Source organism: Acomys minous, assembly GCF_964271855.1.
Source record: "Acomys minous genome assembly, chromosome: 17".
NCBI lineage: Eukaryota > Metazoa > Chordata > Mammalia > Rodentia > Muridae > Acomys > Acomys minous.
Genome location: NC_140500.1, coordinates 28660788 through 28674776, shown reverse-complemented (window position 1 = coordinate 28674776; position 13989 = coordinate 28660788). Strand labels below are relative to the sequence as shown.

Genomic DNA, 13989 nt, shown 5'->3' with positions numbered 1-13989 from the left:
GGGGGAAGCTTCTCTGACGATGGCTCAGCAAGCCACTGGTTTGTGACTATAGAAGAACGTCATTAGGAATCATTTTGTTGCTACCTTCTTGGTCACGCAAGCAGTGTCAGGCATAGGTTCCGTCTTATGGAGTCAGACAAATCAGATATTGGTTGGTTACTCCCACAAGCTTTGTGTCACCATTGTCACAGTATACTTTACAGGCAGGACAGCACTGTAGATCAAAGGGTTTGCAATGCTTATGGTCAAAGGCTGGGGTGATGTTTATGTTTCCCTCTCAGTAGTGTACAGAATCCTATCCTGTACCAAAGATGCCGCATTCTATTCTCTACCCTTCTTTACAGTGGTAAGAATGTTACCAAGTTTATTTCTTCTGCTTCCACCCCTTTAAATCTGTATAACTCAGTTCATTGTCCCTGCCTTCCTTGAAAGTCCCCCCGACTTTCTGTGTTTCCTTAGTAATTTTCTGACCATTGTTGATCTTCCAGATAGAACACACATATCTGGAGATTTAAAGGTAACACATAGAAAAGAAGAAAACGTGGACATTCGTCTTCCTGTGTAAGGCTTAGCTCACTAAGACTTGTTGTTTTTCCAGTTTCATCTCTTTACCTGCAAATTTTATGATTTCACTTCTCTTAAGAGTTGAATAATATCCAATCGTGTAGCTGTACCATATTTTCATCATCCACTCATCAGATAATGGATGCCTGGGCCATCCCTAGTCCCTGTGCATTGTGACTAGGGCAGCAATGAACACGGATGAGCAAACATCTCTTAGTCAGATGTAGTGTCCTTTGGGTACATGCCCAAAGTAGGGCAGAGTAGTGGGGTCATGTGGTAGTCCTCTTCCTAAATGTTCTTGAGGAACCTTCATACTGATTTATTTCCACAGTGCCTGCGTCAACTTGCATCCCACCAGCAGGGAATAAGCATTCTCCTCTCCCCTCTTCTTCACCAGCACCTGCTGCCATTTGCTTCTTTAATCCTGGCTCTTCTGAACAAGGTGAGATAAAATCTCAAAGCAGTTTTAGTTTGCCAAACATGTTTTAAAATATTTCTTAACCATGAACATTTCATCTCTTATATGTTAATTAGGGTTTATGTTGCTGTGATAAGATATTATGACCAAAAGCAACTTGGGAGGAATAGGTTTATTGTAGCTTACAGTTCCACATCACAGCCAGGGCAAGAACTCGAGGCAGGAGCAGGCGTGGAGGCCATGGGAGGAGAGCTGCTCCCTGGCTTGCTCCACTTGATGTTCTCAGTTTGAGGTCTTATACATCCCAGGACCTTCTGTCTAGGGGTGGTGCAGTCCACAATGGATTGGGCTGTCCTACATCAATCATCAACTTTAAAAAATGCCATACACATTTCCCTATAGGCCAATCCCATGGAAGCATTTTCTCAATTAAAAGTTCTTTAAAGATGACCCCAGCCACTGGACGCCCCCCACAAAGGGGAATTGATCAACCAGAGGCACACAGAGGAAGGGGAAGCAGGCTATCCGGGTGAGACCTGATAGACTTTGGTCATATGGTGGGGAGGAGGTTCCCTTCTGTCAGATGTCTAGGGGAGGGGAATAGGGTGAAAGAGGGAGGGAGGGTGGGAACGAGAAGATACAAATGAAAGGGATAACAATTGGGATGTAATATGAATTACTACTACTGCTACTACTACTACTACAACTACTAAAACTACTAAAAGATGACCTCAGCTTGTGTCAAGTTGACATAAAAACCAGCATAGTTTGAGAACTCTCTGTTCACTTCTTTGGTCCATGTTTTAATTGTATTGCTTATTTATTTATTTATTTTTGATACTTAATGTTTGCGTTTTTTGTATGTTCTTGATACTAATCCTCTGTCAGATGTATAGCTGGCGATAAAATTTTTTTTAAAACATTCTGTAGACTTCCTCTTTAGGCGTTTGTAGAACTCTGTACATGTACTTTGTTGTATAGAGGCTTATATTTGGTTTCATGTGGTCCCATTTGTCTATTGTTGGTTATATATTTTTTAAAAATCAACTTTAAAAAATAATGACACAAAGTTGAGAATTGTAACCTCAGTTACTTAGGAGGAAACAAGTCCTGGAAAAATTTGATCTGCCCACATCACAGAGCCCTCGGGGTATAGTAGAGACCTCCCTTATCACAGAGTCCTCAGGTTAAGAGATGCCTCCCCATCATAGAGCCACCATGGTACAGTAGAGAGCTCCCCTCTTAGCACAGAATTCTCATGGTAGAGTAGAAAGACCCCCTTTTCTTTCCTGGCTTCAAGTTGATGGCTTTGCTCTTTAGGACTTTAACTCCCAGATAAGAACTGAGTATTGTGTTGGCCTCTATGTCCTGACTGGTTTGATGTGACTCACAGTTTCATGGCATATAAAGCTGATTAGTTTTGTTGTGCAAATTGGCGGCATTTCCAACTGATGGAAAGATGAGCAGGGCCTTTAAACTTCTGGCTGGTGACCCTTGCCTCACCTGCACCCTCTGAGCTCACACTGAACATGATCTTTGCTCTAAGATGGCTGGTTCTCTAGCACCCAAAGCCACTTTCCTCTGTGGAATGCAAATTATCCCCTTGCATGGGGCCCTGCCAGGCCTGGAAGAATTCAAGGTGACATTTGGTTCCAGATTAACTGATGTGGGAACAGTTTTGTTGAAGTTGAAGAGACCTTTAGTTTTATTGTTGGTTTATTGATTTATTCATTCATTCATTTTCTGAAACTACAAAATTGTCTTAGTGACACAGTTCTGGACTTCTGCACATATTATTTACATAACAGATGTTCATAATACTTATAATAGCAATGGCACCACCACATATTTCTCAAGGTTTTTGTCTACAATTTAGGACTTAGAGAACTTCACAGTGGGGCCTCAAAGTCTGCACACTGTCCATGAAATCCTCATGGAGGACTTACCTTCATAGACTCACACTGCTGGTCTTTTACTCCTAGAAGGCACTGTCTGCATGTTCTGTGTGGGACTGAGTCAAGCGAAGAGAAAAGCCCAGTGTAGAAGGATAACTAGGTAGCAAACAACCCAAGACACTGCCCATATCTCAGGTGTGAAAATCCAGAACTGACGGATAGAAATAAAGGAATAAAAAAAGACTTGACTTTGCCGTTTTGTACAAATTATGGGAATTTCCAACTCTCCTAACCCAGGTGGTTCAAGTCCTAGTTTTATCCCCTATATTTAGCCACTCATAGGCAGAGCAGGGTGACATGTCTCTATTATATTGGGTTATAACTTAAACACGCAAGAATATATTTAAAAAATATAATCTTATGAGGTGCTCAAGTCTGAGTGGTTCTTTTTCTGAGGGTTCAAAATATTGCTTCTTGTTGGCAACTTAGAAGTTATAAAACCTTCATGCTGTCATGCAGAGGATACCAAAAAAAAAAAAAAAAAAAAAAAAAAAAAAGGAGCATGCATCTCCGCGATGACTGTTCACAATGTTGCTTGTCATCCTGCAGGATAAGGTGGTGATGCCAACACCCAGTGGAGGTTCTCAGTGCAGTCACTTGTCCAAAGCCATCAACATCACAGAGATTTTTTAAAAACCAAGATGGTCCTATTCATCTACTCCAGAATCTAGGGATAGAGCTCTCCAGAGGGTGCAATACAAGCTCAGTGTGAGACCTGTCGCTATAGGAATACAGCCAGCCCTAGGTACCCATGGGAGACTGGTTCCAACACTCTTCAGATCTTGAAACTGAACACCCCAACCCAAAGCTGCTGTATCAGTTACTTTTCTGTTGCTGTGATAAAACATCATGACTAAAAGCAATTTTCAGGAGGAAGAATTTGTTTGACTTATGGTCCCGGGGGGGATTTGAGTCCATCATGGTGCTAAGCATGGCAGCAAAGGGCAGCATGGCAGCAGGAGCAGGAAGCTAAGTATGAATGAAGCAGAGAGGGAACTGAAAGTAGAGCTAGGCTGTGTAACATCAAAGCCTGTCCCCAGTGATGTAATTCCTCCTGTGAGGCTGGACTACCCAAATATCCCCAAACAGTACCATCAACTAGGAACAAGTCTTCAAATACCTAAGTCTATGGGGACACTTCAAAGAATCACACATGCTCAAGTAATTTACATAAAATGATGTCACATTTGCATATAGCCTATGCCTATTTTCCTGTGTATTTAAAGTTATCTTTAGATTAATTGTAATAGCTAATTTGCCACATAAATAGTTGTATTCTTTTATTTAGGGGATACTGGCAGGGTCCGTATATGCTCAGAACACACAGTTTTCAAATAAATATTTTTAGGACATAGTCAGTTAAATCTGGACACAGGGGGCTTACCACCCTTGTCTTCCTGGTCTCTGATAACATGATGGTTAATTTTATGCATCAAAATAGCTAGATATGACATCCTAGTGACTGGTCAAATGTTGGTCTATAGGTATATTTTCAAGATCTAAAACAGAATACTTTTTATAATGTTCATGGCCTCCTCCAGTCCACCGAAGGACTTAACAGAAGCAAAGTGGCCCGCTAGGGACAGCGTCTGCCTCCAGACTGCCGAGGAGTCCGAGACTGCAGGATCACTTCCTGCCAAAGCTTTCAGTCCACTACTCTGCTTCGAAAGGTTAGGCTTCCAGGTCCCCACAGCATATAACCGCCCCCTCTCCACGTCCTTTCGTCTCACACATACAAGCGTTTCCCAGGAGCTCTGTTTCCCTGGAGATCCTTGGAGGTGGCATGAGATTCCAGTCTCTGAGGTCTCCTCATTTGCTTAAGCTCAACTGCATGACCAGAGTCCAGCTGAGCCTCAACTGGCTTCTGTCCACAGGCAGGAATTAGTGCAAACATGAAAATTAATTTCAACCTAGGGCTTAGAGAATTAATAGAGGATTTGGCATCTCATAGGTACAACTGATTTTCAGCAGCCGTTTGGTTGTAGATCATTCCTTCTCATTAAAGCCTCCTTTATTGAAAAAATTCCAGCTTTCAGTGGGCAGGGGTGAAACCACCTGGGCTTCCTTCTGCTCTTATCTTCTCTACAGCTTCAAGGACATCACTTAACCCGCAGAAACTATGTTTTCCCTGCCAATGAGGCTACGGTTTTTTTTTTTTCTGGCTTTGTTACAGAAAGCCTCTTGCTACTTGTTCAGGCTGGCCTTGAACTTGGAACCTTCCTTCCTCCCACTCCTGAGTGCTGGGACAACAGGTGTGTAACATCTAGGTGGCATGTCCAAAGTGCCAATCCCTGCAAGGTTTGCGGTACGTGTCGGCAAGTGGTAGCTTTCATTACTGCGGGTCCACTCAATCACGGGGGCGTGCTGAGGAGATAGTATTGCTAAGGAGTGTTTGGATGACTATTTTCTGGCTGATTTTGAATATATGGTGGATATAGCATAGCTTACACAACCAGCTGCAGTCAATATGTCAGTGTGATTGTTTTAGAAAGGATCTCAGTGCAGACTTCAGGAGACTGGCCTAAAGGAGGAAAGGAAGAAGGAAAGAAAGCAGGGAGGGAGGGGAAAGGGAGGATAGAGGGAGGGGGAGGAGGGAAGGAAGGGAGGGAGGAAAACTTTCAAGGGAACACAGAGGTTCCACAGTCTGTTGGAGACTCTAACAGCTATGTATAGTTCTAGGGATGTCAGAAAGTGTGGCCAAGCTGTAGTTTTCTGTTGCTTGCTGGGCAGAAAGCTGCCTACTTATGTAAGCAGAGTAGAGTGTGAACTGAGTCAGTGGCGTCAGCCCCTTCCTACTGCTTGACACTCACATAACGTGCAATTCTAATACACTTGAAACATGAGCATAATGAATAAGTGTGGACTAAGAGTCCAAGCTGATTTCCTAGAACTTTCAGCAAGACTTTAAAAATTACATGTGACATTCTCACCTTAATCTTTTGCTCAGAGGAAAAGCAATACATATAATATATATTTTTTTTATAGAAATCATTCTTTTTTTTGGAAACAAGGTTTCTCTGTGTAACAGCTCTGGTTGTCCTGGAACTCACTCTGTAGACCAAGCTGGCCTTGAACTCACAGAGATCCACCTGCCTCTGCCTCCCAAGTGCCGGGATTAAAGGCATGCGCCACCACCTCCTGGCTAGAAATCATTTTTATTTGGTTCAAAAAGCTTCTTTAATTCTAGTTAAAAAATCCTTTTTATTGATTCTTTGTGAACTTCTCATGATGCACCCCAACCCCACTCATCTCCCCCTCCCCTTGTGCCTGCCCTGTGCCCTTGCAACCTCCCTTCCAACAGAGAAAAACAAGTCTCATCGTGGAGGCTGTAGCATATCACAGTGTGCCCCACAGTATACCATTTTGTCCTTACTCCTTTACTTGCAAATGATCATTGCACCGAGTCATTGGTCGGGTTCGAGGCCTCTGGCTTCTGCTAGTCTATCAATACTGGAACCTCACTGGGACTCCTCAGATATCCTGTTGTTGCCCTGTGCCATGGAGATCCTATAGTTTTGGATCTGTAGGACCAGCCTCTTAATACACTCTAGCAATTCTTCGATGGGGTAGATGTTGGCCTGGGCCAATTCAAAGCCCTGGATCTTGTGCTGCACTGACTTTCGGCCTGACTTTGTTTCCATGTTCCTTCCTGTCTCCTCTGTATTTAATCTGCTCTTCGCCTTAGCCTTTAAGGTGAGGCTGAGGTCACAGACTGGAGACACTCTTTCTGTTAACCTGGAGCTACAGTTTTCTTTCCTAGATTTGTTTCCCACCCAGGTGTGGTGTGCTGTGCTTCGGCAATCAATTCATTGAGCGTCCTTCTCATTTTGCCCCTTGGAAGGCATGGGCGCTTTTTACTGGATGTCACGCCTTATTGCTTTCTCCTTATTTTGTGCTGGCTGCTTTCGTTCCTCAGTATATACCTCGGAGCTTGCTGGGAGATTCGCTCTCGTCCTGGCCAGAGATGGCTCCATCCAGGTTCTGTCTGTAAGATTCTTTGGGGTAGCAGTTTTCAACTTGTGGGTTATGACCCCTTTGGGGGGTCGACAAAGGACTCTTTCACAGTCACTTGTCAGATGTTTACATCACGACCATAACAGTAGCAAACTTACAGTTATGAAGTAGGAACAAAAGTATTTTTATGCTTAGGGGTCACCACAGTTGTATTAAAGGGTCACAGGTTTAGGAAGGTTGAAAACCACTGCCTTGGGAGGACTTGTACTCACTCTAAGTGCCCATTGCCTGGCCTGAAACAAGGGTTCCTGATGCTTGGGGGCGGGGAGGGCTGCTGGGGGCGGAGCCTAGTCCTGCCCTGGTTTACTGTGTCTGGCTGAACACGGATTCTCTTTCCCTCCAGCCCTTCCCGTCAGTCATCCGCACCTATGAACCACCTTGCGTCTTACAGGGACTTCTGCACCTCCAAGTTCCCACAAGGCTTGCTCTCTCCAGGCTCCCCGCCCTGTTCCGGTGGGTGCTCTGACTTGCGAAGCCATAAGCTCTGTCAGCCACACGTTCTGAGCCATGGCCTGGATCACCTCTGGTCAGCGACAGGGCTCAATCATGTGGCTCTTTGTCCGTGCTATGCTTCAAAAATTCCTACTTTAGGAATAAAAAAAAATATTTTTTCCCTTTTGTTATTTCATATGGGAAGGTCCCTTTAACCTCATCTTGACTATTTAATCTAATGACAATCTTACAGGTGACAGGAACTGTTATTCTTCCTACAAACGAGGAACATTCCAATGGGCTGTTTTTTACCAACTCCTTAGGGTCCAACTCTGGAAAGTTGAGAAGCCTGTGCGGGAGCACGGCTTTTGAGGTAGGGCTGCAGACCGATGGCGTCAACAGTTTCCGCTAGGGGGCGGCAGAGGCCCGGTGTGCTCCGGTTCTTTCCTGCGTCTCCCTTTGCCTCCTCCCACTGATGCTAATTGTTGCAAGTCCCCTACTACTCTCGCTGTTTCAAAACTCAGCGTGGTCGCTCCACAGTTTGTCTCCTCTTGCACTGTGAGCTGAGACACTCCTCACAGCTTTTTGTTGCAAGTAAACAGAGAACAGAAGTCAGGACGCCTTGGTAATGGAGATGTGCAAAGACTGACAGCTGGGTCAGGATGCTCTCTAGTTTTCTGGCTGTCTTTATGGCTTGGCTTTGTTTTCAGGCTGTTGTCCTTCATAGCCAACCAGCTGCCTGCTGCTGTTCTAGCCTCACATCAAACACATAGAAAAAAGAGAGTCTTCCCAGGCCACCAAAAAGACTTGGTTCCACTTGATGGGTTTCCTCCAAACGCTGCCCCACAGGTGCCTACCGCAGCAAGGGCTGGCTTTGGTCAAATATTGTTCTGCTGTCAGAGTCTGTGCTGAACAGGCTGAGAGTCTGCAATTATCTCAAGCTAATGTCAGCGGACCTTAGGAGCTGGGGCACACAGACTGCGGGCTGTAGGAGCAGCTGAGGTAAGCCAGTGAGCTTTTACAGATATTCACCACGGTAGGACTCAGAATCCACAGAACATCATCAATCTCAGACCTAAGATCCTAACAAATGTTCTCTGTGGGAGCCTGGTACCTAAGAGCTTGCTGCGCAGACCCAGAGGCAGCTCAAGGTCACAGGGTTTTCAGGTCCCGGCCTGCAAAGCCAGTGGGGTGGGGGGCTGGGATATCTGATCTGTTTGTAGTCTGGTTCATTTGCTGTCTCAAAATAGATTAATTACCCACGAGGCGTAATGCTAAGATTGAACACCTGCCAAAGGGTTTCCAGAGAATATACAGTTTACTTGGAAGGGAACAGCGCTAATAGTTAACAGCATTGTACTGAAGAGCCTGTGGGAGAGACACATGCATATGAGGCTAAAGGAGCACACAGTGACAGCGTCTTCCTTAGCTTGTGGAGGCTGAGCAACACCTGAGAGAGAGAGAGAGAGAGAGAGAGAGAGAGAGAGAGAGAGAGAGAGAGAGAGAGAGAAAGAGAGAGAGAGAAAGAGAGAGAGAAGACTGCCAGGAGGAGAAAGAGAGAGACACGAAGGGAAGAGAGGAGGCTGCCATGGGTTAGATGGAAGGGAAGCACATGGCCAGCGTGGATGGAGATTAGGCCCAGATGAAGAACATTAGCAAGCATTTGGGATTATGGATGGGAGGTAGCTTGATAGAAGTTATTAGAAGCAGATGGCATGGGATAGGGGCAGGGATCCCATACCTGCCCCACTATAGGAAGTAGTTTAGAGGATTAATGTCTGCCCTGCCCCAGGTTAACTAAGGCTATTTTAAAACATAACGAGTGTCTGTGTCTTGATTGATTGCTACCCAGGCATACTGATAATACAGATAATTTAAAAACAATACCCTACCCTGTCTCTGATGAAGCTGTTAGATCCTGGGTCCCCAGGGTGTAGAGGACAGCTGCAGGTGTCAGCTGTGTGCAGGAAAGCGTCATTTCCCCTTGCCCTCCGCTGTAATTTGTACAAATTGAACAGGGTTTCAGATTCTGCTGGGTTGGCAATAAGATGGATCTCTGGCTCCTCAGGACTGCAGGTTCATGATGTCAGAAAGGTAGGTTGGTTTCTCTCCTCTTAGGGGGAAAAAGGTTGCTTTTGTTTTTTTCTAGCTATATATATATATATATATATATATATATATATATATATATATATATATATATATATATATATACAGGGATAGATGGTGTAAGTCTCTAAGTTGGCTGGGTAATGAACTTAGCAACTCACTACCCGTGAAAATCTCTGCAGTGTAAATATACCATACACTACCTGCTCTCTTAGTTCTGAGCATTGCCTCCTCCTGCCACAGCCCCTGCCGCCAATCAGGCACAAGGACTGGACCTCCAGGGACAATAGAAGCCACCTCTAGAATTCACCTTGGTGTTGCTATGACTGCAGTATCTGAAAGGAAGAAAGCCCAGGGAAGGAAAGGCATATTTTGGCTCATGGTTTAGAAATTTCAGTCCTCGGTGGTCTGGCCCTATGCACTCGAGTGGGACATCATGTCAGCAGGTCTGTGTGTATGGAGAACAGCTGGTCACACCGTGGTGCCCTGGGAGGTAGTGAGAATGGGACTAAATAAGGAGCCATTTATAACCTTCAAGAGCGCCAGTCTAAGGGTCTGGTGATTTCCTTTTGAAGGGGCAGGAGAGATGGCTCAGAGGTTAAGAGCACCGGCTGTTCAATTCCCAGCAACCACATGGTGGCTCACAACCATCTATGAGATCTGGTGCCCTCTTCTGGCCTGCAGGTGTACATAATAAATAAATAAATCTAAAAGAAAAAAAAAAAGACTCCATAGTGAGACCAGCTGTGAAACAAGTGTTCAGGACACGAGCTTGATGGAGACATTAGAGCCTTCATGGATTCGTGGAATGCAACTGCCTGAGAACACCCGTGTCCTGATGTGTGTCCTGTCTTCTTGATCTCACACCCTAGGTCTTCACAATTATACCCTAGATTCCAGTGGGGTCCAATTCAGGTCGGAGTCGTCATGAATTCAAATTCTCGATTCAGCTTAATGAGTTAAACTTTATATAGATGATCTTTTGTATCTCTGGGATCCTTGTTCACTGATGAAATCAGCCACAGATTGAAAATATTTTGGAAAAAAAAAGTGAACCTGTACTGAGCATGTGTAGACTTTCTCCCTTGTCATTATTTGGTAGACACTGGGTTACAATAGCTACAACATAGCATTTGCATCATATTAGGGATTATAAGTTACGTAGAGGTGATGCAAAGTGTGTGAGAAGATTGCTTAGGATATATGAAAGCCTTGTGGTACACTGTGGATGGGACAGGAGCATATCCAGGGCTCAGCACACCTGGACATCCTAGAGTGACGCCTTCATGGGTGCCAAGGGGGACTGAGTGTTCTGTCCTTCCAAGGCCATGGCATTGTGATCTTAAACACTTTCCAACACTTTGTTCTTATTTACTCATTTATGCAAAAACTATTTTTTTATTGCTCTGCTCTGTTTCTTATTGTACACAACCCTGAGGTACAGAAGGACATTCTCATGTAAGTGTGCAATGTACTTGGAGCGTACTCTCCACAGCTCACTGCCCTTTTCTTCTCTCTTCCCATTAGTCTCTTCTGTTCCCATAGACAATTCTGGTTCTACTTTAATATCTTATTGTATGTATCTGTATGAAGTCTAGAAATCACAGATAAGAAAAGCTGAATTGTTTCACTTAATATGATAATCTCCAGTGGCATCCTTTTTTCCCCCAAATAATTCAACTTTGTACCTTTTTAGAGCTAAAATGATTCCAGTGTGCACACCACGTTTTCCTTAACCATTCCTCTGTTGTTGGACACCAAGGTCAGCTCCACAGTTCAGCTGTTGTGACTACAGCTGCAACACATGCTGATGTGCACGTGTCTCTGGGTTGTGCTCTCTTGAAGTCCTATGGGAAGATTCCAAGCAATGGTAGAGCTGGTCACACAGAAGACTTATTCTTAACTTTTTGAGAAACCTCGGTACAGATTTCTCCATGGCTGGACTGTTTATATCCTGCTGGAAGTACACAAGAGAAGCTCTTTGTCTGCATCCTTGCCAGCATTTGTTAGTTGTTTTTGTAATGACTTCCATTCTGAGTGGGTGAGATTGTAGTAGACTCTCAGTGTATTTTAATTCGCATCTCTCTGCTAGCTGCTAATACTAAACATTTTTATGTTTATTGGCTATTGTTTGTTTTATGTTTTTGAGGACTGTCCACTCATTTCACTGGCCCATTTGCTTATTGCGTTGTTTGATATAGTATTTAATTTTTTTGAATTCTCTGTTGATATTAATCTGTCAGCTCTGTAGCTGGCAAAGGTTTGCTCCCATACTGCAGGTTGCCTCTTTACTCAATTGTTCCCTTTGCCCTGCAGAAGCTTGGCAATTCCACAAAGTCCCATTCGTTTATTAATTGTTGACATTACTTCCCAAATGACCTTAATATAAAACACAAAATTCTGCAATTCTGGGAGAAAAAGTAAAGAAACAGTTCACGATAAATTGAGGTTTATGTTGTACGTTAAAATCTTTGGCCCATTTGGAATTTATTTTATATAGGGTAAGAGGTAAAGATCTAGTTTCATTCTTTTGTATGTGGTAATCCAATTTATGCAACATTATACTGTGGTCCCTGTGAGGTCCCATGATGTACAAAATGCCCACAAGTCTGTTCATAGAACTTGGTGTTATTCACAAAGGTTAATACACAAAGTGTAGGGGGCAGAAGCCAGGCGAGTTAGCTTGGTTGTGGGGTGAGCAAAGCCTTCCCAGAGAAATGAGCTCTCATATGAAGGTCAGAAGAGGAGGCCCTAACAGTGAGGGGGCCTCTGTGAGCAGAAGCTGTGGAGGGATGTGTGGTGGCCTGAGGAGTCTGGACTTGGTGGGGATTTTGAGCAGAGAGATATTTCCTGGGGGAGACGAGAGTCTTTCTTATACCTAGGAATGAGTTACCTGGGAGATCCAGAAGACCAGACCCTCCTAACAGAACTCCAAGGAAGATGCTCTCTAGCAGCAGCAGTGGTACCAGTGTTCTCAGAGGGCCAGAGAGCTATCGCAGTGGCCACTAAGGTAGGATGGAGGAACAGCTTCTCATTAACTCCTTCTGTATCCAATGGTGGAGCATCATGGATGGGCCATGGTCCTAGGTGATGGCTTTGTGCTCCAGAGACATCCCTGAGTTGCAGAGGGCAACATGGCAGGTACCAGCAGATGATGGTGACAGCAGACAGTGTTGAAAACTAGGCACTGGGAGAGTTACTGAGCTTGTGCCCTGTCTCCACTGCTTACTGGTTCAAGCTTGCCTCCAGGGCCCAGTTTTATGTCCAATAAAGCAGGGATGACAATAGTGCAAGCTTCATGGAGCATATGAACATTAGCAGCCTTCTTAACCAGGCTGCTTCATGTAGGCCTCACACTTTCTGGCTGTTAAAAACAGGGTCAGTGATACTTTTGCCATATATAAAAAAATAAATAAATAGAAGAATCATTAAAGGGTTTGGAAGCAACACTACTGTGCTCATTGTTTTAAACAAATTGCAGTGACTCTTGGGTGTCACTGAGGAACATAGTCATATGGCACCGCACTGACTGGGTCTGTGGCCAGGACCACCTGGACAGGGTCAGGGTCATGCTTAGAACATAACCTCCTGGGACAAGATCCTGTCCAAGTTTTGTGAATCTCAACACATTCCAGAAGCCACATGGAGAGAAGGCAGGGCAGGGTGGGGCCAACCTTCCATCTGCCTGGAAGACCGGCCCGGCCTCCCGCAGATACAATAGTGGAGTCGGCTAGTCTGTGACCGGTCCAGGAGATGACTGGGCCTTTTTTACTTATTTTTCTCAGTCTTTGGGGTGGTGTGTAACCCAGAAACCTCTGAGGATGGTTTTGTACCCCAAGTCTAGAGAATGGTAACAGTGGAATTCTGGGATTATGGATCTGGTGAAAACAGCTACCTAGAGAGGGTAAGAATAGGAGGGAAAGGGCAGTGTGGAGTCAGGGGCTAAAGGCTGTGATGTCACTAAGAGCTTCCATTTGGAAATCTGAAAAAGGCGCCAATGCCCGGAGCCCTGACTGCACAGAAACGGAAGCCCCAGGTCACTGTGCAGCCTGTAGGGTGACTGCTGGCAGGATGATGCTTGCGCGCTGAGGATCTGAGAGTCCTGTATGGTCTGTACTTCCTGTTCTGGACACTGTTCCCATCGTATCTGTTGACTCTCCACGGGACTTGAGGGAGCATTATCTCTAGTTACTGACAAATGAGGGGAAGGAGGCCCAGAAAGGACACGACACCTGCCCTAGGAAAGAAGCTCGCTGTGTCGTCAGTGAAATGGAGGGCTGGAACCAAAATCCTGCGGAGGATGCATCAGGCCTCTGCAGGCATTTCTGGAAATTTCATATCCCCCACACTCTGAATCTCATCTGAGGTCAGCTGAGTGGCAGCTCAAGGTCTTCAAAGGTCCATCTGTAGAATCTGTGGGCCTTTGAGCCACCCAACAGCCACAGAGGACAGTCGGCTGAAGGGTGTAGGGGCATCGCTCAGTAGGAAAGAATGCAG

The 13989-nt window shown here is 44.8% G+C and overlaps 1 protein-coding gene across 1 annotated transcript in view; it reads left to right on the top strand.

The window, feature by feature from the left end:
• Positions 1–901: 901 nt before the first annotated feature.
• The window catches only part of LOC311588358 (uncharacterized protein), a 35389-nt gene continuing 22301 nt past the window's right edge, over positions 902–13989 (top strand). The window contains exons 1-2 of the mRNA XM_084765936.1: positions 902–1006; positions 12375–12502. Coding sequence (XP_084622062.1) covers positions 12377–12502 — 126 coding nt within the window. The 5' untranslated portion in view covers positions 902–1006; positions 12375–12376. The remainder of the gene's footprint in view (positions 1007–12374; positions 12503–13989) is intronic.